At 40.1% G+C, this 23,477-nt stretch overlaps 1 protein-coding gene across 9 annotated transcripts in view; it reads left to right on the top strand.

Moving 5' to 3' along the window:
* The first annotated feature begins 6,245 nt into the window (after nt 1-6,245).
* DNM3 (dynamin 3) overlaps nt 6,246-23,477 on the top strand; it is a 535,391-nt gene continuing 518,159 nt past the window's right edge. For all 9 annotated transcript variants that reach the window (XM_003925367.3, XM_003925368.3, XM_010336127.3 and 6 more), the window contains exon 1: nt 6,246-6,575. In XM_003925367.3, coding sequence (XP_003925416.1) covers nt 6,415-6,575 — 161 coding nt within the window. In that variant the 5' untranslated portion in view covers nt 6,246-6,414. The remainder of the gene's footprint in view (nt 6,576-23,477) is intronic.

Here is a 23,477-nt window from a genome sequence, read left to right as displayed (position 1 = left end):
TTAAAGGAACTCAAAAGACACCTGCAGATAGGCTGATTTGCAGTAAGATCTCAAATACATCCAAGAGAAAACCTTTGGAGAAAGAATTGAAGGGCCTGAATGGGTCCTAAATTGTATATGGAGTAACACTATTACTTTTCCAGTGATACAATGAGCATGAAGAATGCTTAAAAATTTGGTTCAGTTCTGCTTCATAAATATTTATGGATCTGGCCCCTGTGTGAAATATATGAGATGTGACTCTGCAGTAATGTGATTGATTTTTTTAAAAACATGAATTCCTAAATTCACATATTTGATTATGTGCTCTTCTTTGAGAATTTAAATATTTTTCCAGGGATATTTTTACTACTCAGAAATTTTCTAAGGCTGGGCATGATGGCTTATGCCTATAATTGCAGCACTTTGCCGAGATGTGCGGATCACACAAGGCTAGGAGTTAGAGATCAGCCTGGCAAACATGGTGAAACCCTTTCTCTACTAGAAATATTAAAATTAGCTGGGTGTGGTGGTGTGTGCCTGTAATCCCAGCTACTTGGGAGGCTGTGCCATGAGAATCACTTGAACCCAGGAGGCGGAGGCCGCGGTAAGCCAAGATCATGCCACTGCACTCCAGCCTGGGCGACAGAGTGAGACTCTGTCTCAAAAGCAAAACAAAACAAAAGTTCTAACTCCTCTCTTAGAGCTTGTCTTCAAACTGCAGTGTATTTAAAAATTTGTGTACATAATATATATCTATGTGTGTATGTGTGTGTGTGTATATATATATAATATATAGTATAGATTTAGTTTTTATAACTAGTAGATGTTATTTAGTGCTAAGTCTTATGAATGAGGTAGGAAATCAAGATGGGTAATACTATATCTAAAATGAAGTATGACTGTGGATTACTGAGTCTGATTTTTTTCAGACTTGGTAAGGCTTTTCACTTTCAAAGGAGGAGTTCCGCTTGTATTGTATGAAAAAGCAGCATCATTACAATTAAGTTTGTCACTTTTCAAAATGACCCTGAAAGAAAATACTCATTAAGATATGTGTTTTGATGTGTTTACTAAAAATTCTAAAGAGCCATACCTGGAAAAGGCTGTGAACTTTTTCCTTGCTAGGAAAGTGGTGTGAAAACAAACATGAGAGCTAGAGAGCAGGAGCTGGCATTGATGACATGGTGCTGACATAGGGCTGTGGTGATTGTATGGTAGGTCAGAAAGCCAGGTGGCTGACTGGGCTCCCCTCTTCGGCCTTTACACACACCATCCGTATTAGTCTGTTTTCACGCTGCTGATAGGGACATACAAGAGACCGGGCAATTTATAAAGAAAAAGAGGTTTAATGGACTCATGGTTCCAGATGGGTAAGGAGGCCTCACAATCATGGCAGAAGGCAAAAGGCACATCTTACCTGGCAGCCAACAAGAGAGAAATGAGAACCAAGTGAAAGGGGTTTCCCCTTATAAAACCATCATATATTGTGAAACTTATTCACCACCATGAGAACAGAATGGGGGAAACTGCCCCCATAATTCAGTTATCTCCCACTGGGTCCCTCCCACAACATGTGAGAATGATGGGAGCTACAAATTCAAGATGAGTTTTAGGTGGGGACACAGCCAAACCATATCACCCTCAAAGGTGAAAGTTTGTTTTTATCAAAATTTTCCCTCTACTTTTCCCCTTCAGGTTTTCTTTTGCTATTTCTTTTATCCATATTAACATAAGAAAAGGTCTACATCACTGAAAGACCTTGAGTTGAGTGTTTTTGTGTGTGTTAGATTTCTGCTAGTTCTATATTATCACAGGACTGATTCTAGAAATGGGAAGTAAAGAAGGAAAGCAATTGGCAGGAGGAGTTTAGGAAGGTTTCTTAAAGTAGGTAGGTGAAACTGATTTGAACTAAGTTCTGGAGGATAGAGATAACATGCTTTGCTTCAGCACACAAGAACTCTAAATTTGTATAATGTCTACACATCTTCTGGTAGCATTGTCTTCTACATTAGAATGCAAAATACTTAGGGCAAGGGCTAGTGCTCCTGGTCCTTTGTACCTTACAGCATGTAGCAGAGTGCAGGATGTGTTCATCAAGGTCCAAGTCAATCGTCAGCTCCTCTCTGAAGCATTCTATAACCCTCTGACAGTTGTTACTCTGGTTTTCATCACGTTTCTCTAAGCAAACTCTGGTCTTGGTCAGCATGGACTGCTACAACAAAATGCCACAAACTGGGTGGCTTAAACAACAGACATTTATTTTTCATAGTTCTGGAGTGGAAGGGGGAAGAGAGAGAGAGAGAGAGAGAGAGAGAGAGAGAGGGAGGGAGGGAGGGAGGGAGGGAGGGAGGGAGAGAGAGAGGAAGAAGGAGGAGGAGGAGAAGAAGAAGAGGAGGAGGAGAAGAAGAGAAGAAGAAAAAGAAGGGGAGGAGGAGAGGGGGAAGGGAGGCAGGAGGGGGAGGAGGGAGGGAGAGGGGAGGGAGACGGGAGGGAGAGGGAGAGGGAGAGGTGGAGGGAGAGGGAGAAGGAGACAGGAGGGAGAGGAGAGCTCGCAGGAGAGAGCTCTGATGTCTCCTCTTAAAAGGCCACTAATCCTGTTGAATCAGGGTTTCATCCTATGGCTTCAATTAACCTTAATTGCTGATATAGTTTGGCTATGTCCTAACCCAAACTCTCATCTTGAATTGTAATCACCATAATCCCCATGTGTCAATAGTTGGACCAGGTGGAGGTGATTCAGTCATGGGGGTGGTTTCCCCAATGCTGTTCTCGTGATAGTAAGTGAGTTCTCATGAGATCTGATGGTTTTATAAGTGTCTGGCATTTCCCCTGGTTGCACTCACTCAGTCCTGCTACCATGTGGAAAGGTGCCTTTCACCAGGATTCTAAGTTTCCTGAGGAATGTGGAACTGTGAGTCAATTAAAATTCTTCTTTTATAAATTACCCAGTCTCAGATATTTCTTCATAGCAGTGTGAGAATGGACTAATACAATTACTTTCTAACTCCAAGTATAGCCACACTGGGGTTTAGGGTATCAACATATTAATTTGGGGGAGGCGCAGTTCGGTCTGTTGTACCCTGGAACATATTATTTGTGTTCTAACGATTTGTTTATGTGTGCTGCTAGTGGACTGTGGTCTTCTCAGGTGCTATGCATTGTGCTGGACACTGAGAATCACAAAAATGGATTCTGCCCTCAAGGAGCTGAATTAATTTTCTATTGCTGCTATAACAAGTTACCACAAACTTAGTGTTTTAAAACAACACAGATTTATTATCTTATGGTACCGTTAATTAGAAATCTGATGCAGGGCCGGGCGCGGTTGCTCATGTCTGTAATTCCAGCACTTTGGGAGGCCGAGGCGGGTGGATCACTTGAGGTCAGTAGTACCAGCCTGGCCAACATGGTGAAACCCCATCTCTACTAAAAATACAAAAAAATTTAGCTAGATGTGGTGGTGTGCACCTGCAGCCTGGGTGACAGAGCGACTGCGTCTTTAAAAAAAAAAGTCTGATGCAGGTTTCTCAGGACTAAAATCAACATGTCATCAGGACTGTGTTCTTTTTGGAGGCTCTGAGTGAGAATGTGTTTCCTGCCTTTCCCACTTTCTAGAGTCCCCTTTCTTCATGTGTCTCTGGGACTCTTCCCCAGTTCTGTCTCCCTCTGGTGCTGATTGGAAAGGGTATCTGCTCTTAAAAAATCATGTGAGTAGACTGCATCCGCTTGGATAACCTAGAATAATCTTCTCATCCGAAGATCCTTAATTTTATCTATAAAATCCCATTCTCCAGTTCAGGTAACATTCACAGGTTCCAGGGATTAAAATGTGGGCATCTCTGGGGTGGGCATTATAGTGAAAGAGAGGGACATGTAAATTAGTGACTTAATGCAATGTGCCAAGTACAATAACGAAAATCTATTCAGGGTACATATGTACGAGAAGTATAGAGGAAGATGGTTGTTTTAGAAATGACAGTTATGACTGAGGCACTGGCAGCAAAGACGGAGAAAAAAATATGTTATAGGAAGTTAGAATGGGTATTATTTGGGTACCAATTTGATGTAGGGGATGAAAGAGAGAGAAGGAGGAACGAAGTGAGAATGACTTCCAGATTCTGGATTGGGATTGAGCAGGCTTCCTCCTGACATAGGGAGCACACTATCTCTATTGTAAGAACGTATTTATAGGATTCTTTGATTGCGAGTAAGAAAAATCTGAGTTGAATTAGGTTAGGCAAAGAGGAGAATTTATTATAAGTTTACAGAGGACAGGGAGGTTGTGCAAGGAACTCAGATCAGGATTATAGCTGGATAGCAGACATGAACAAGAATGAAGATACAAATACCATCTGGATCTTCTGTCTTTTTTTCCTTCTGCTCCTCTCCTTGTGTCTTTTTACTTTTCTCTTTTTGTGAAGATGAGCACTTTCCTTCTATTGGTGAAATCTTACTAACCATAGTTGCCAGTGTTATTTCTCATTTATGGTTCAGTCACTCAGACAAAGGCCAGTCTCTCTCTCTCTCTCAATTCCATATTCCTGGGAAAGAGCTTTGATTGGTACAGCTCGAGTCAAGTGCCCAATTTGGTGCACACAGCTATGGCCAGGGCTCAGTTTTTCTTCATGCCTTTCTATCTTCATGACTGCTCTGGCTACAACCATGCACTGGGTGGAGTGTTTCTTAGAAAAGGTGTCCAAGGCAGACATTCCAACAGAGATCCACTGCAGTGGAGATGCATTCAGTTTTATTTGTCTTTTTCTGCTGCTTAAAAAAAAAAGTTGATATGTAATTTACAGTGAAATGCACATCACTTAAAAGTTTAGTTTGAGGAGTTTTGACAAATGTATACTCACATCCCAGTCAAGACACGGGACATTTCCACCACTCCAGAAAGATTCCTCATGCCTCCTACAGTCAATCTCCACTCCTCAAAGACAACCACAGTTTTGATTTCTATCACCATAGAATAGCTTTGTTGGTTGTAGAACTTCACATACATGAAATCAAACAATATGTGCTCTTTGGCCTTTTTCATTCTACAGAACGTATCTGAGATTGAACCACGTTGTTGCTATATCAGAAGTGTGGAGAATAGTTCACTGTATACACGTACCACATTTGTTTATTCATTCACCTGTTGATAGACATTTGGGTTGTTTTCAGGTTTTTTTTGTTATTATGAACATTTTAATACAAGTCTTTTTAGAATTAGAAGGAACTGTACATTAAATGTCGAGATGACAAAAGATGACTTTAGTTTTGAATACATTCAGTCTGTGGTACTTGTAGGACACTCAGGTAGTGGTCTGGGCCTCTCTTGGAGTATAGTCTAAGTTGCAGAAGAGAGACAGGGCCTAGCAATGTAAATTTCTGTAGTCGCCAGCCTTTAAGCAGAGTTAAAGCTGTGGGAAGTCCTCAGGCAGAGCATAAACGTGAGACAAGAAAATGCCCAGATATTAAACCCTGAGAAGCATCAATATAGGAGCAGACAAAAAAGGAACGCTCTGTGGAGGCTAACAGAAGCATTTATCTTTGTCCCCATCATCAGGCACAGGACCTCACACACAGTCACTTCTCAATGTGCTAAATTTCATAGAATGCGTCCAGAGTATCCGGTTCTGGATAGACCCTGTAGAAGGAGATAGACCAGGAGGGCAAGTGGCATGAAGAGTCTCACAGGCCAGAGTGATTGAAGGGGTGTCTGGGGTCAGATAGACCCTACAGACACTACCTGTGCTTATGTGGGGCTCGGGAGGACAAGTCATTACAGATGAAGAATTAGGTAAGGTCAGACCACTCAGGGTCTTAGATGTCAGATTGAAGAATTTAGACTCCAACAGGCCTGCCACCCTGGGAGGAGTCCTCGCGGGTTCTGGAGAAGGGCGTGACTGAGGAGATTTCCTTTTTGGAAGTGTACCCTGGCAGCGGTGCCCCGGTGGTGGTGGCGGCGGTGCTGCTCTTGCTGGTGACCGTGTTGTGTTATTAGCCGCGATACTGCTTTGGCTTGGTAGCCGCTGAAAGAGAACAACGCTGCCGGCTGCTGCTGATTTCATGCCATTCCTTGACCCGGCGCTGTAACTTGGCCTCTGAGCCTTGGCCACAGAAGGCTGAGGTGGTGTCTTCTGGCCGCAGCTGGGAGGCCGTGCGCGCGGGGCTGGGTGGTGGGCTGGGAAGCCCGGGGCTGGGTAGCCACGGGGCGGGGCGGGGCGTCGCGGAGCCAGGCCACGCCCCTGAACGCCCGCGCAGGCGCGCTGCGGGCCGTTGGCTGTCAGAGCCGAGCGGCGGGCTGGCGGCGGGCTCCGACGTCTGCGCCAGGACCCGGCGGGTTGAGCTCGGCGCACCAGCAGCAGCCAGGGCAGCGCGGCCCCGACTCCCGGCCGGGCCGTAGAGGCAAGCAGGGACCAGCTGGCCGCCGGCCGCTCGGGCAAGATGGGGAACCGGGAGATGGAGGAGCTGATCCCGCTGGTGAACCGTCTGCAGGACGCCTTTTCGGCACTGGGACAGAGCTGCCTGCTGGAGCTGCCTCAGATCGCTGTGGTGGGCGGCCAGAGCGCCGGCAAGAGCTCCGTGCTCGAGAACTTCGTGGGCAGGTGAGCGCGCAGGGCGTTGAGTAGGGATGCGGCGGGGGCGACCCCGCTCCGGGCAGTTGGAACATGGACTGGCAGCGGGAGCCAGAGGGTGGATTAGGCGCTGCGGTGGAATGAGGGGAAGAGTGACGGTGTCCGTGGGGCGGGTGGGGTCCTCCAGCTCTGGGCATCCTCCGTCTCCTGTCACCCCTCCTTCCCCCGGCTGGTGGCCCTCCTGCCTGCCTTTCTTCCTGCTATACAAAGCCATTTCCTCCAGGTCCTCCAGTCTGGGAGTCGGGGGAGGGGTCCGCCCCGGGATGGACCCCCACCCCCTCGGTGCGCGCCAGCCCCGGGCATAGCGTGCCAACGCTTCCCAGTCCCCTCTCCTGTTTTCCCGGCTCAACACTCCCCTCCTTTTCCTGTCGCCCTCCGCGAGGCTTGCTGTGAGGCTGTGGGGCTTTATCCCCCGAGCCCCCTCCCCTAGGTGGAGATGCTTTCCTTCTCGCCTGGGCTCTTGTTCCTCTCAGCTGTCTACTGTTAGAGACGGTCTTCGCCTGCCCCTAGCTGGGGAGGCGGGGTGCGAGGAGAAAGACGTCGTTTGTTGTGGTGAAGCTTTTTCCACAGACGCTTCCCCACCATTCTCCTCCCGGAGAGTCGAAGAATAAAAGGTGGTGTGTGTGCGTGTGCACCTAGTCGCAGCTCCAGGCGACTGTGAGAGAGCCCGAGGCACAGACTTGGCAGGGGGTGGACGTGGACTTGTGTTGTCCAGGTGCCATGTCATTCCTGCATCATCTCGGAACGGACCAGCATCTTTCTCGCACTCTCTCCGCGCCCCCTCCCCCAGCATCATTTTCCGTTCTCTAAGCTCTTATTTGTCTTGCTAGCCTTCGAGATAACATTCTGAATCTAAATTGTAGCTGTGGTTTTCCTCATGACTCTTAAGACAGAAACAGCTAAGGAATTAAATTTTGAATTGGGAATCAGCATTTCTTCGACTGAGCAATTCATGAGGGATTAAGTTACCTTAATGGCCTTGCCTGAAGAGTGAAGACATTTGCTCAGAAAAGCCCATTTGAAAGCGTTATGAAAGGTGAAATCTGTTTCCTAGTAGTAGAAAATCAGGTAGAAATGTACAGTAGCCAGGAAAAATTGCTGGCGAGATTTTACTTTATTCTTTTTATTTGGCTCATTTGTGACTTGGAATGCAGAAGGTTCCTGTTCCTGTTCCTTTTTTCTTTTTTTTTGTTAGTGCTTGGTGATGTGTAAAATTTAGAGCTGGATATTCCCACATTTCCTTTGGAAATGTTAGTGTTCATAAAGTACATATTCTTTTCTCTCAAATGGTGTTCCATCTCTCAGATGATACTCTCTATTTTTCCTGTATGAACTAGAAAGATAAGCAACCCAATAAAGTAAAATTGCTGACAATTGGCTTGTACCCTTGAGTAATTCACTTAATCACTAAACCTCATTTTTATCATTTTTTTGATTAATGAGCAAAGTGAAGGTAAACCATTTTGCCTACGTCATCTTAGACTTGTGGTGAAGTGATGGATAAATGTGGTATTTCAAACATACAACAGTTACTTTTTTTGTTGCCAATTAAATTTACTAAATTTAAAGGGGCATCCAAAGAGTGAGTTTGGATAATATATTTTCGGTTTTCCAAATGCCAGGGCATTTTGTCATGACACCTTAAAAGTTATTGAACTGTTTTTGTTTTTTTGAACAAAATACTTAAAGATTAAAGTTGTAGATATTTCAAATGAAATTACCATATTTTTATACATCTTCCATATATTTACTTGGATGAGCCTATATTATACATAAATGCATTGTTTGTGGTCAGAGCCTTTAACGCCAATTGTATGCACATATCATAATTCTATTTTCTAGGTTTTGAAATTCTAACATTTTTCCTAATGTTATAATAAAATTGTACACATTTCCCCTACTAGCTATGTTCTTTTGAAATGATAATTTGAAAAAAGAAATATAGAAGAGTAAAATATTTAAGCTTGGATATTTTTCAAGATGGAATAACAAATAGGGACATTACAAGTATAAAAATCAGACACGAGAATATATTAGTAATTTGTTGTACATTAAAAAGTTTTACCACTAATTAACTGCTAGAATGTCAAATCAAAGGATGAACATAGAGGAGAAAGGTCATTTAAGCCATATGTAAAGTCTGTATTATAAGTAGAGATGACACCTGCCTAGCAGAGCTTATATATTAAGGAGAAAATTTAATTAGAAAGGTCATTTGACTTTAATAAAAAATTCGGTCATTGAATTATTGAGGAATCTAATTTCTAATTATAAACCAACCTTAGGGAAAATGGAGTTTTCTATTTTGATAAGATATTCAGCCAAAGTGGAAAAAATTGTATCCATTTTCCACTGTAACATCTTAGTGTTTTCTTGTTATTATCTAGGAATTATGCAAAAAAGATAAGATTCTTTCCTAAGGATGCACTTTCCTCTTTTACATGGAACTGTTTTTATTTTAAGACTCTGATCTAATGTGCAGTTATCGAATGCAGCCATAAAAACCAAGGGTCATTACTTGTGTAAATTCATTGTGTTTGCTCTTGACTTAAGCTTCTTCTTTTCAAAATAATAATGCATTTTCTCAGCAATCCTCATTTGGTGGGCTAACCATATTTTCTCTCAGATAGTTTGTTTATATTGAGGTCTTTTTTTTGATACCAGTGAATGAATTTGGATGTGAGTATGTTTACTTCATTTAACCGTAGTTATAAAAACTGATTTTTGGGTGACAGGTTTGAGATTGTTATGAATAAAATGAGTCATGAATGAACCACTTGTTTGTGATTTTCCTGCTGAAGTGATGAACTTGCATATTAATGTGATATAGCATGAGTAACCAGATTGTTCTTTTGGTTGTGCAGGATGAGATATATGCTGGCAATGAGAGGCAGCTTAAGATCTAATGAATAGACACTGAGACCTATAATCTGAACATAGGGGTTTACTAGCTGGCTTGGGTCTGCCTATTGGTCTGGTTTGTACACAGAAGAATTAAATTTATTTAAGTATTTTCATTATACACATACATATATTCATAGCGCAGTGGTGATGATAATAATGGTTAACATTTGTGTTAGGTACTATTCTGGATGCTTTTATATGGATAATCTCATTTAATCCTCATAAACCCCCGAAGAGGTAGGTACTCTTATGATTTCCATTTTATGGAAGAGAAAATTAAGATTTAGAGAGTTTGAGTAACTCACTCAAGGAAAATATAATTTCATATAAAAACAGTAGAGCTGAGATTCAACTAGAGGTGTTGATCACCATAACCCATGCTCTAGAACCTCTCTGCCATATTGCATCCTCCATATTGAGGTTTATGATTTCCTCTGATAAATATTTTTAACTTCTTTCTTGCTCTCTATATAAATGCTACCTATATTAATAAGAAGCTGGGTAGGCACAGTGCTCAGTATTTTGGGAGGCCAAGGCAGGGAGATTGCTTGAGTCCAGGAGTTTGAGACCAGTCTGGGCAACATAGTGAGATCTTGTCTCTACGAAAAAACAACAACAACAAAAATTAGCCAGGTGTGGTGGAGCATGCCTGTAGTACCAACTACTTGGGAGGCTGAGGTAGGCAGATCACTTGAGTCCAGGAGTTCAAGGCTGCAGAGAGCTGTGATTGTACCACTGCACTCCAGCATCGCTGACAGAGCAAGACTCTGTCTCAAGTAATAATAATAAAATTAAATAAATGAGAAGCTAATATGTTAATGATTTTATTAATATTTATTTCTATATGTTTACCTCACCTCATTTCACACAAAAATTGAGGTGATCCCTTAGGCAGAAGCAACATTTATTAAAAGTTAAGTATTTTTCTTTGCTATATTAGACATTCTTGAAGAGAGTTTTTTTTTTTTTTTTTTTTTTTGAGATGGAGTTTCGCTCTTGTTAACCCAGGCTGGAGTGCAATGGCACGATCTTGGCTCACTGCAACCTCCGCCTCCTGGGTTCAGGCAATTCTCCTGCCTCAGCCTCCTGAGTAGCTGGGATTACAGGCACACGCCACCATGCCCAGCTAATTTTTTGTATTTTTAGTAGAGACGGGGTTTCACCATGTTGACCAGGCTGGTCTCGATCTCTTGACCTCGTGATCCACCCGCCTCGGCCTCCCAAAGTGCTGGGATTACAGGCTTGAGCCACCGCGCCCGGCCGAGAGTTTTAAAATGTAATTGAATTGTCTATTTATTTAGTTTTTAGAGTGCATGTAAGTCGTTTATAGAGGTGTTAAGTGAAAACTGTACTAGTTGCTAATACACAGATGTTTTAAAATGACACGCTTGTTAGAAACATTAGTTTTTCAGTGCTTATTATATAGGCAGAAGAACCCACATTATTTTATTCTAGGCTGAGTAGTAAATAGACTTTCAATTCTGTACAAATAGAAAAAGTTTTGTGTTAAATGGGGACCAAATAAAAGATTTTTAAAAAGTGATTATGCTGATATTTTTCAAGAAATTGCTTCTAAGTATTATAGTTATTAGATAAATAGTGCTAACAAAATGTCATCATTATTGAGAATCATACTCTAAGTGCCAAAAACATGAACTTTTCTTCATCCAACAATGAATTGGTTGAACTTAAAATCTCAGAAATATTTTTGCTGAATTAACATTATATAATATACTTTTAGGTTATCACAAATTCACAGTTGCTGGTACTTAATTACCACCATCAAATGAATTCTTTTTTATTAATAATGTTGAGAAGCAATACAACTAAGAGAACTGAACTGGATAGGATATTTCTGTTTTGGAACTTACTTATGATTAACAGTTATCCAAAAATGCACTTGATTTAACTTCTTTAAGAATGAAGTTGTTGGGCAGTTACCCAGAACTTTGGAGGAATGGAAACTTAATATTCAGCTGGGTTAGAGAGTATGCTATTGGGTTCTCTATCAATGGAACGTACATTTAGTGTGTTAGGTATTCTTTTTTTAGTAGTACCTTTTGCTATGGCTAATAAGTGAAGTTAAATTATAATGTTTTATTTATTTTTGTGATTTGTTTTAGAGGGACTTCAAGAATCTAGAAAGAGATTTTTTTTTTTCTCTGCTATGAGAGCCAAGTCAAGAGAGTCCCAGGCTAATAATTTTATAGAATGATCCAATTTAACTTTCTGTATGGCCAAAGTTTTGCAATTTATCTAAGTCCAAGTTTGCATTGCAATTTCTCACATTCTCTGCATTGATTTAAAAATTCTTATGGATTGTGTTATACTAAACACATTTTATAAAGTAGAGGGAAGAAAGGGGCCAACATTTGCTTAGCCACTGTAGGGTGGCAGACATGGATTCTGCTCTACACCTTTCATACCTTCTATTCCTTACCCTTTTCCATATCCCCATGTCAATAGGGGAGAAAATTCAGGGTTAGAGAGACAAGTCATTCATCCAGGATCATATGGCTAGTAAGTAGCCAAGCTGGGATTTAGTGTGACTCCTACTGGAACTCTTGAGAAATATGGCCACATAAAACCAATGAATATGTATTTATTGAGTTCTAATTATACTGGGTAAGAATATACAAGAAAATATGAATACATAGAAGCTGATCTAGGTATAAAAAGAGAACTGACAGGATAAAGTATGAGACAACTTTCAAATGAATAAGTAAAATGAAGGTAGTCAGATTTAATGCAAACTAATCAGGAAAAAAATTATAGTATGTCAATTTATTTTTACAAAAATTCCTAAAAAATTACAGTTCTGAAATTTTGAACGGAATATAAGTGGAAAGTGGCAATATGAGTTTCCAGTGTCATCTGGCAGCCAGTATCATTTTAGTTCAAGCCTGCATGTACTGAAGAATCTATGTCAAAGCAGGGAGGTGGTGATCTGTGTCTCAGTATCTGAGTTGACAACAAGACATTGAATTTAGACTGTGACTTTATCACAAAGAGATTTTGTATATTGGAGAGGGCCCTAGAGAAAAGCAGCAGGAAAAAGAAAAGAGGTTGGAGAGATTAAAAATATAACTGGATGCAGTGAAGGTTAATTGAGAGTGGGATGGATCAGATCAACTATTTTGTAAGGACCTCAAAGGCCCTAATACTTAAGGGAAGTCAATTCTATTTTCCTTTTGAAGAATAAGTCATTTAAGTTAAAGTAGTAGAGTAAGTTGAAGATACAAATGTCAGGGAAAATGTCCTAAAGGCAAACCTGAAAATGGAATTAATTATTTAGAACAGAGGAGGGTAAAGGAGTTGACACTAAATGATTTGTATTTCATGAATTAAAAATTATTTCTAACAAATTAGAGAGTTCATTAATACTATATTAATTACTGTGTGTGTGTGTGTGTGGTCATGAAGTAGCTTAGCTTTTCTTCCTTTATTAGTAGCAAGGACTGGCATTTGACATTACTATAAGAAGCTTTCCTCTGGCTTGTTTTTTTTCTATATCTTCCTGGAGCCACAGCAGGATACAGAGAATCCAAGAGATTTGTCCAAGGTCAGAAGAAGTCAGAGCTGGGTTTGGAACTTGGTGTTCAGAACTCGGAGGCCTGCGCCAGTTCATCATCTTCTCTTCCTCCTCTTATTGTTTTAGAGTGCCTCCCTCCAGCCCTCACCCTGCCTCCTCCTTTTCCCATCCCTTTGTATTGGGCCAGCCTTTTCTCTTCCATTACTATTCCTGATAATTGACCAGCAGTGACACTGCATTTTATTACTTTTTTCCCCTACAAAATAGTGGAGACAGGAAGCAGAATTTTTCTCAGACTTAGGCAAGTTAATTTGATTGAAATAGTATACTCATGAGTGAAGTGTGACTTTTAGGGAATAGATGGACCCAGGAAAAGACTAAATAAGACATTGGATGTTTTTACATGTTATTAATATTTATCTACCAGGTGGGCAGAAGCTTGAAAGATATGCCTAAGATGGTCGTCACTAGGCTTTGCTTAAACCAACACAACCTTCTGAAAAGTTGTATGTAAATAAATAACATAAATGGAAAGGTTAAACAAATAGGTGAGCTTTTAGGTAAAATAAAGATGTATTTGTGTAGCAAATCTGCATCCTTCGGCTTGCCTGTTTTCTATTCTTTTTGTGTGTGTATTTGCATTCTTAGAGTGCATTGAGTGACATTGAGGTCCATTAATGTTATAGAAATTATTTTAACAATTTTTCAACAAGCATTAATATTGCATTAAGTCTTTAGTGTTTATTGATAACAAAAACAGAGCACTTGTTGAGGAAAATGATGATATATTTAATTCCTGAATTACATGAATGATACAAGATTGCTTTAGATCTTGTTTTTCTCTAATATCCCTGCTGCAAGTCCTCTGTTTCCAAGGATTTGAAATGTGCCTCAGTACTCCTTTGTGGCCATGTGTCTTTTTATTTCCCACTACTTCAAGGTCATGATATACCCATGAATAGCATATACATGCATGATAGCAGTAGCTAGGGCTTCTGAAGGACCAAATTTTTTATCCTTTCAGTGACTTGGAATTGAAAGACTAATCTATTTAATAAGTAATTTGATGGGTGACTAAATTTGTTTATGGTGCTTGTTTTTTTAGATCCCCCAAAAGTGAATATTTGAAGAGGTGTCATTACAGTGTGGTGATGGAGTGCAGCCTTTGCTAGCTGCTCTTGAGTCCTGCCTTTTACTCTCACTGGTAGCATAGCTCCTCATTATGGAATCTAGTCTCACTTGGCCTTGGTTTCCTTATCTGCAAAATAGGGATTGCAGATTTCATCTTTAATCTGTGTGTGAGTTCTGAGTAAGATGGTATTAAGTGCCTGGCCCATAGTATCTATTCAGTAATTGATTCAATAAGTGATTGCTCTTAATTTAAATCTTTTATTTGGAGTAAACATTTTCTGAGTATTTTAAAAACAAAAGTAAGTTGAGGCAGATGGTAATGTGTATTTACAAATTCTTTTTTTTTTAAATTGTACTTTAGGTTCTGGGATACATGTGTAGATCAAGCAGGATTGTTGCATAGGTACATACATGACAAGGTGGTTTGCTGCCTTCATCCCCCCATCACCTATATCTGGTATTTCTCCCCACGTTATCCCTCCCTACCCCCTACTGTCTCTCCTCTCACCCCCACAACTGACCTCAGTATGTGATGTTCCCCTCCCTGTGTCCACACATTCTAATTGTTCAACACCTGCCTATGAGTGAGAACATGCGGTGTTTGGTTTTCTGTTCTTGTGTCAGTTTGCTGAGAATGATGATTTCCAGATTCATCCATGTCCCTATCGTTTTTTATGGCTGTGTAGTATTCCATGGTGTATATGTGCCACATTTTCTTTATCCAGTCTATCGTTGATGGACATTTTGGTTGGTTCCAGGTCTTTGCTATTGTAAACAGTGCCGCTATGAATATACGTGTGCATGTGTCTTTATAGTTGAATGTTTTATAATTCTTTGGGTATATACCCAGTAATGGGATTGCCAGGTCAAATGATATTTCTAGTTCTAGGTCATTGAGGAATTGCGACGCTGTCTTCCACAATGGTTGCACTAATTTGCACTCCTACCAACAGTGTAAAAGTGTTCTGATTTCTCTACATCCTCTCCAGCATCTGTTGTCTCCAGATTTTTTAATGATCTACCATTCTAACTGGCATGAGATGGTATCTCAATGTGGTTTTGATTTCCATTTCTCTAATGACCAGTGATGATGAGCATTTTTTCATATGTTTTTTGGCCTCATAAATGTCTTCTTTTGAAAAGTGTCTGTTCATACCTTTCACCCACTTTTGAATGGGTTTGTTTGTTTTTTTCTTGTAAATCTGTTTTAGTTCTTTTTAGATTCTGGATATTAGCCCTTTGTCAGATAGGTATATTGCAAAAATTTTTTCCCATTCTTTTGGTGCCAGTTTGCTCTAATGATTGTTTCCTTTGCTGTACAGAAGCTGTGGAGTTTGATTAGGTCCCATTTGTCTATTTTGGCTTTTGTTGCCATTGCTTTTGGTGTTTTAGCCACGAAGTGCTTGCCGATGCCTATGTTCTGAATGGTTTTGCCTAGGTTTTCTTCTAGGTTTTTTATGGTGTTAGGTCTTACGTTTAGATCTTTAATCCATCTGGAGTTAATTTTAGTGTAAGGTGTCAGGAAGGAATCCAGTTTTTGCTTTCTGAACATTGTGAGCCAGTTTTCCCAACGCCAGTTTTTAAACAGGGAATCCTTTCCCCATTGCTTGTTTTTGTCTGGTTTGTCAAAGATCAGATGATTATAGATGTTTGGTGTTGCTTCTGAGGCCTGTGTTCTGTTGCATTGGTCTATGTCTCTGTTTTGGTACCAGTACCATACTGTTTTGATTACTGTGGCCTTGTAGTATAGTTTGAAGTCAGGCAGCATGATGCCTCCAGCTTTGTTCTTTTTGCTTAGGATTGTTTTGGCTATGTGGGCTCTCTATTGGTTACATATAAAGTTTGAAGTGGTTTTTTCCAGTTCTGTGAAGAAGGTCATTGGTAGTTTGATGGAGATAGTGTTGAATCTGTAAATTACTTTGGGTCGTATGGCCATTTCATGATGTTGATTATTCCCAGCCATCAGCATGGAAAGTTTTTCCATCTGTTTGTGTCCTCTTTTATTTCCTTGAGCAGTGGTTTGTAGTTCTCCTTGAAGAGGTCCTTTACATCCTTTGTTAGTTGTATTACTAGGTATTTTATTTTCTTTGTAGCAATTGTGAATGGGAGTTCACTTCTCTGTTTGTGTGTTATTGGTGTATAGAAATGCTTGTGATTTCTGCACATTGATTTTGTATCCTGAGGCTTTGCTGAAGTTGCTTATCAGTTTAAGGAGATTTGGGGCTGAGATGACGGGGTTTTCTAAATATACAATCATGTTATCTGCAAATAGAGACACTTTGGCCTCCTCTTTTCCTAATTGAATACCCTTTACTTCTTTTTCTTGCCTGATTGCTTTGGCTAGAACTTCCAATACTATATTGAATAGGAGTGGTGAGAGAGGGCATCCTTGTCTAGTGCCAGATTTCAAAGGGAATGCTCCCAGTTTTTGCCCATTCAGTATATTGACTGTGGGTTTCTTGTAAATAGCTTTTATTATTTTGTGATATATTCCATCGATACCTAGTTTATTGAGGGTTTTTAGCATAAAGTGCTGTTGAATTTTATCGAAGGCCTTCTCTGCATCAATTGAGATCATCATGTGGTTTTTATCTTTGGTTCTGTTTATGTGATGGATTACATTTATAGACTTGTGTATGTTAAACCAGCCTTGCATCCCTGGGATGAAGCCTCCTTATCATGATGAATAAGCTTTTTGATTTGCTGTTGCATTCTGTTTGCTCATATTTTATTCAAGATTTTTGCATTGATGTTCATCATGGATATTGGCCTGAAGTTTTCTTTTTGTGTTGCGTCTCTGCTTGGTTTTGGTATTGGGATGATGTAGGGCTCATAAAATGAGTTGGGGAGGATTCCCTCTTTTTGTATTATTTCGAATAGTTTCAGAAGGAATGGTACCAGCTCCTCTTTGTATGTCTGGTAGAATTCAGCTGTAAACTCATCTGTACCTCGGCTTTTTTTAGTCGGTAGGCTATTAATTGCTGCCTCAGCTTCAGCCCTTGTTATTGGTCTATTCAGGGTTTCAACTTCTTCCTTGTTTAGTCTTGGGAGAATGCAAGTGTCCAGGAATTTATCAATTTCTTCCAGATTTACTGTTTTATGTGCATAGAGTTGTTTGTAGTAATCTCTGATGGTAGTTTGTATTTCTGTGGAATTGGTGGTGATGTCCCCTTTATTGTTTTTTATTGCATCTATTTGATTCTTCTCTCTTTTCTTTATTATTAGTCTGGCTAGCAGTCTTTCTATTTTGTTGATCTTTTCAAAATACCAGCTCCTGGATTTGTTGATTATTTGAAGGGTTTTTTGTGTCTCTATCTCCTTCGGTTCTGCTCTGATCTTAGTTATTTCTTGTCTTCTGCTAGGTTTTTAGTTTTTTCATCTTGCTTCTTTAACTCTTTCAATTTTGATGAAAGGGTGTCAATTTTAGATCTTTCCTTGCTCCTCATATGGGTATTTATTGCTATGAATTTCCCTCTAGACACTGCTTTGAATGTGTCCCAGAGATTCTGGTATGTCATTTCTTTGTTCTTTTTGGTTTCAAAGAACATCTTTATTTTTGTCTTCATTTCATTGTTTATCCAATTGACATTCAGGAGCCAGTTGTTCAGTTTCCATGATGTTGTGTGCTTTTGAGTTGGTTTCTTAATCCTGAGTTCTAATTTGATTGCACGGTGGTCTGAGAGACTGTTATGATTTCTGTTCTTTTGCACTTGCTGAGGAGTGATTTACTTCCAATTTTGTGGTCAATTTTAGGGTAAGTGCAATGTGGTGCTGAGAAGAATGCATATTCTGTGTATTTGGGGTGGAGATTTCTGTAGATGTCTATTAGGTCCACTTGGTCCAGATCTGTGTTCAAGTCCTGGATATCCTTGTTGACTTTCTGTCTCGTTGATCTGTCCAATATTGTCAGTGGAGTATTAAAGTCTCCCACTATTATTGTGTGGGAGTCTAAGTCTCTTTGTAGGTCGTTAAGGACTTGCTTTATGTACCTGGGTGCTCCTGTATTGGGTGCATATATATTTAGAATAGTTAGCTCTTCTTGTTGTATTGATCCTTTTACTATTATGTAATGCCCTTCTTTGTCTCTTTTGATTTTTGTTGGTTTAAAGTCCATTTTATCAGAGACTAGGATTGCCACCCCTGCTTTTTTTTTACTTGCCATTTGCTTGGTAAATCTTCTTCCATCCCTTTATTTTGAGTCTATGTGTGTCTTTGCATGTGAGATGGATCTCCTGAATACAGCACACCATTAGTTCTTGGCTTTTTATCCAATTTGCCAGTCTGTGTCTTTTGATTGGGGCATTTAGCCCATTTACATTTAAGGTTAATATTGTTATGTGTGAATTTGATCCTGCCATTTTATTACTGGTTGGTTGTTTTACCCTTTGGTTGGCGTAATTTCTTCATTGGGTTGTTGGTCTTTACCATTTGGTTCTTTTTTGCAGTGGCTGGTACTAGTTTTTCCTTTTTGTGTTTAGTGCTTCCTTCAGGAGCTCTTGTAGGGCAGGTCTGGTAGTGACAAAATCTCTCAGCAATTGCTTGTCTCTAAAAGATTTTATTTCTCCATCACTTATGAAGCTTAGTTTGGCTGGATATGAAATTCTGGGTTGAAAGTTCTTTTCTTTAAGGATGTTGAATATTGGCCCCCACTCTCTTCTGGATTGTAGGGTTTATAACAAGAGATCTGCTGTGAGTCTGATGTGCTTCCCTTTGTGGGTGACCCAACCTTTCTCTCTGGCTGCCCTTAGTATTTTTTCCTTTGTTTCAACTCTGGTGAATCTGACGATTATGTGACTTGGGGTTGCTCTTCTAGAAGAGTATTGTTGTGGTGTGACCTGTATTTCCTGCATTTGAATGTTGGCCTTCCTTACTGTGTTGGGGATGTTCTCCTGGATAATATCCTGAAGAGTGTTTTCTAGCTTGGATTCATTCTCCCCTTCATCTTCCAGTAGGCCGATCAAGCGTAGATTAGGTCTTTTCACATAATCCCATATTTCTTGAAGGGTTTGTTCATTTCTTTTCACTCTTTGTTCTCTTTTCTTGCCTTCTCGTTTTATTTCATTGAGTTGATCTTCAATCTCTGATATCCTTTCTTCTGTTTGATCTGTTTGGCTATTGAAACTTATGTATGCTTCACGAAGTTCTTGTGCTGTGTTTTTCAGCGCCATCAAGTCATTTATGTTCTTCTGTAAGCTGGTTATTCTAGTTAGCATTCTTTCTAACAGTTTTTCAAGGTTTTTAGTTTCTTTGCATTGGTATAGAACATGTTCCTTTAACTCAGAGAACTTTGTTATTACCCATCTTCTGAAGCCTTCTTCAGTCAGTTGGTCAAATTCGTTCTCCATCCAGCTTTGTTCCCTTGCTGGTGAGGAGTTGTGATCTCATTGTGAGGGAGAAGCGTTCTGGTTTTTGATGGTTTCATTCTTCTTGTGCTGGTTTCTTCCCATCTGCTTGGATTTATATGGTTTTGAGCTCAGGTAGCTGCTTGGGGAGGCGGCCTTTCCTTTGCTTGCAGAGGCTCTGCTGGGCTGCCATGGATTCAGTGGAGCTTCTGCATCTTTTATTTACTCAGGAAGATTAGGCCAGCTTCTGCAATGGTGGCTTCCCTTCCCCCTGCAAAGCTCAATCACTCCTGGCTGTTCTCTAACTGATGTTCTGGGTGTAAAACTCTGGAGTGAGAGTTTTTTAGCCTACTGGGCTTTGTGCAGGGGGGACCCATCCTGCTGTATGGGCTGTTTACCTGTTTTCAGTTCCCCTTCTTTCTGGGGGGGTGGGTGGCTCCATCCAGCCTGCTTTTTGGCTTTTGAATTAGCCAGTACTTCCACCTAGATCTATGCTGACAGCCCTGGTGCTGCCGAAGTTGCTGTTCTGCCCTGTTCAGGCAGCTTGCTGAGGCTTTTTAGCCCGGCAAAGATCTCCTGTTCTGTGGGTTGTAGAGGGCTTGGGTGGAGTGCTGTATCCAAATCCACGTCCCAGAGGGGGAGATCCCCTGATCCTCCAGTTGGTTGCATGCACCTCTTGGGTGGAGCAGTGCCCGCCTTGCCTCAACTTGCCCTATTTTGTTTATATCCACTGTCCAACCAGACTCACAAAATGAACCTGGCACCTCATTTGGAATTGTGGACACCACTTGGCTTCTGCGTCTCTCTCACTTTATTACAAATTCTTTTTGTGAATGTTGGAAAATTACAGTGGCAGCAAAATACTTACTTGTAGATCTGGCTAACAGAATATATTTGAGCCTTCTTTAAAGAAAGCATTGCCCACATTCATTAAATGCATTATCACAGTGTTTTGTGTTTTTTTTTTCTTAAACTGATATATACAAAGTGAACCCAGTTTGTGTACTCTTCCCTTCCAAGAGTTCCAAAGCAGTTTTTTATTTATAATTTCATTAATCTTTCAAATTTCTTTGAGAAGATAGAAAACGCATGTTTTGTTTACTTTAGTTTCAAAATAAAAAAAGATTAAGCTGGAAAAAAGTTAGGTGACATACTAGGGGTCACATGGTGAATACTAGAGATTAATGAACAAAATAGGATTAATAACAGAGGTAATAGAATTAAAACAATTTTTTCTGGCATTATTTTCAGCTTTCTCCTAGAGAATAGATTTTAAGGAAGATATTCAATTCTATGGTGTAAAGTAAACCATTCCTAGCATATCCTTTTTTTTTTTTTTTTTTTTTTTTGGACGTGTTAGATGAAATTGCAGGCAAAGATGGAATAAAAGGGGGAAACACAGTTGAGGAAGTCTAGTTGTCGAAGCAGGACTACTTAGCAAGAGTATGGTCTGAGCCCAAGGAAGACATCTACAGCCAAGGGTTCAGGAGGTAAGGTATAATGAGGCCTTAAAATATGTACCAACATTTTTGTAGTAGATGTTGAAATAATTCCCAATCACTTTTTTTCCAGTGGAAAGATTCATATTCTGATTTAATTGACATTCCCATAACTTGTTAATCATCAGTTTTAGCTCTGAGCTAGATAGCTAGTTCTATTTGGAATTATATTATTTTTAAGTTACTAGATATACCTCAAAAGCTTTTTGAAAGAATAACTTTAGGTTTCTTATCTAGTGGAGATTTGGAACCCTGAATATGTGTGTCTGTTTATGTTTTCTGGTTAATAAAACTGAGACCCATTCTCTTCTTATTTTGAAAAAAGGGCAAAGGCTTGCAATTATTTTTATAGATCCTAGCATTCATGGTTCTCTGAGTCCTACTACCAGGACAGCAACCATTGCCTGGTGAGATTTCTGCATTATCATCTAAATACCAGTAGAACGATCTGTATATTGAAATCCTTGTAAATTCAACTTAAGAAACTTTAGCCTGTTTATTTAATTCTAAAAACATATCATGTAAAATGTATGTGTGGGGCACTTGATTTGAATTATGTACTTTAAATGTTATATATTCTCTTAGGGCTTTTTTTCTCCAGAGTCAATTAAGAAAGGAAGTGGCAGAAGGATCATGAGTCCCTTGCTTGCAGAGCAAGCAGGGAGATGAGGAGGAAGCTATGCTTTTGTGAATGTCTCCTAGATTGTAGGGACATATGAAGAAAAAAAAAACATGTAAGGTTCTACTGCTGTGGGAATTAAGAGTATTTGTGAGTGAGTTAGTTTGGGGTGGATTTGGTTTCCCCCAACCCGCACCCTGTGGCAGGTGGTCTCTGCATATTTGTTGAAGGTGTGCCTCAGGTAAGGAAGGCAGCATGCCAAGAACAAGTGAGAGCTGGGTTTAGTCTGTTCTCTGCTGTCACCCGCTGGTCCTCCTCAGCTCTCTCTGATTTAGAGGCCCCTCCTTGGTGGCTCTTGTTAATACTTCACTGCTCAGGAATACTGAACAGTTGGTTGCCTCATCTGTCTTCTCAACTATTTGCAGCTTCCATGAAGCCAGGAGCTGTGTCTCCTTTATTATTTTCCATAGTGCAGTGCTGACCTACAGCAAGAGCTAACTGAATGAATCAGCTACGTGACTCTGTACCATTTATCTAAGCTGACTTACACCTTTGTCATCAATAAATTGGTTGAGGGTGGTGGAGTGGGCTTGGATTAGAATAGTGTTTTTTTTTGTTTTTCCTTTTTTTTTTTAAAGACAGAGTCTCACTCTGTTGCCCAGGCTGAAGTGCAGTGAGTGGTGTGACTTGACTCACTGCAACCTCTGCCACCCAGGTTGAAGTGATTCTTGTGCTTCAGCCTCCCAAGTAGCTGGGACTACATGTGTCCACCACTATGCCTGGGTATTTTTCATATTTTTAGTAGAGGCAGGATTCTGCTATGTTGGCCAGGCTGGTCTCGAACTCCTGACATCAGGTGATTTGCTCGCCTCCGCCTCCCAAAATGCTGGGATTATAGGCATGAGCCACCACACCTGGCCTGAACAGTATTTTTTAAACTGTAGATTGTGACCTAATAGTGGGCCATGATATCAATTTAGTAGGCTGGGTGTGACAGTGCTAAAATATCAGACTACATCCAAGGTAGTTATGACAAGTGTTGTTTTGTGAAAGTTTTGTATTAGTTGCATATTTGTATATGCATTCTAGGCTCCAATATAAAATATATTTCTTACTATGGGTTATTCTCAAAATTGTTGAATGCCTCTGGTCTATATTAAATCGAATATTACTTCTAGTTGTTTATTTGATTATTCTCTATTTAAATGGCAGGACATTTTTTTTTTTTTTTGAGACAGAGTTTCACTCTTTTACCCAGGCTGGAGTGCAATGGCGCGATCTCGGCTCACCGCAACCTCCGCCTCCTGGGTTCAGGCAATTCTCCTGCCTCAGCCTCCTGAGTAGCTGAGATTACAGGCACGTGCCACCATGCCCAGCTAATTTTTTGTATTTTTAGTAGAGACGGGGTTTCACCGTGTTGACCAGGATGGTCTCGATCTCTCAACCTCGTGATCCACCCACCTCAGCCTCCCAAAGTGCTGGGATTACAGGCTTGAGTCACCGCGCCGGGCGACAGGAGATTTTTTTTATTAGAGAAGACGCAATTGACACCTTGCCATTACTATTCTACTAGGATGAATTAAACTGGAAATAACTTTATTATTTTTAAAAATCTGTCTTTTAATTGAAAAAGTGATATGTATGTGTAATAAAAATTCAGACATTCCAAAATACATTATATTTATATCATATATAAATGCCTTTTCCCTATTGAGGTTTCTTAGTAAGATGTTTCATTTACCTGCCTATCTGCCAGAATGTTTCTGAATTTATATTTTCTTTATATGACATTTATTTGAGTTTTGAGGACAGAGAGAATTAATAAACTTGTTTGTAGGTAGATGA

This window comes from Saimiri boliviensis, chromosome 19, assembly GCF_048565385.1.
Source record: "Saimiri boliviensis isolate mSaiBol1 chromosome 19, mSaiBol1.pri, whole genome shotgun sequence".
In the NCBI taxonomy this organism is placed as follows: domain Eukaryota; kingdom Metazoa; phylum Chordata; class Mammalia; order Primates; family Cebidae; genus Saimiri; species Saimiri boliviensis.
This window is presented reverse-complemented; position numbering and strand designations above follow the sequence as displayed.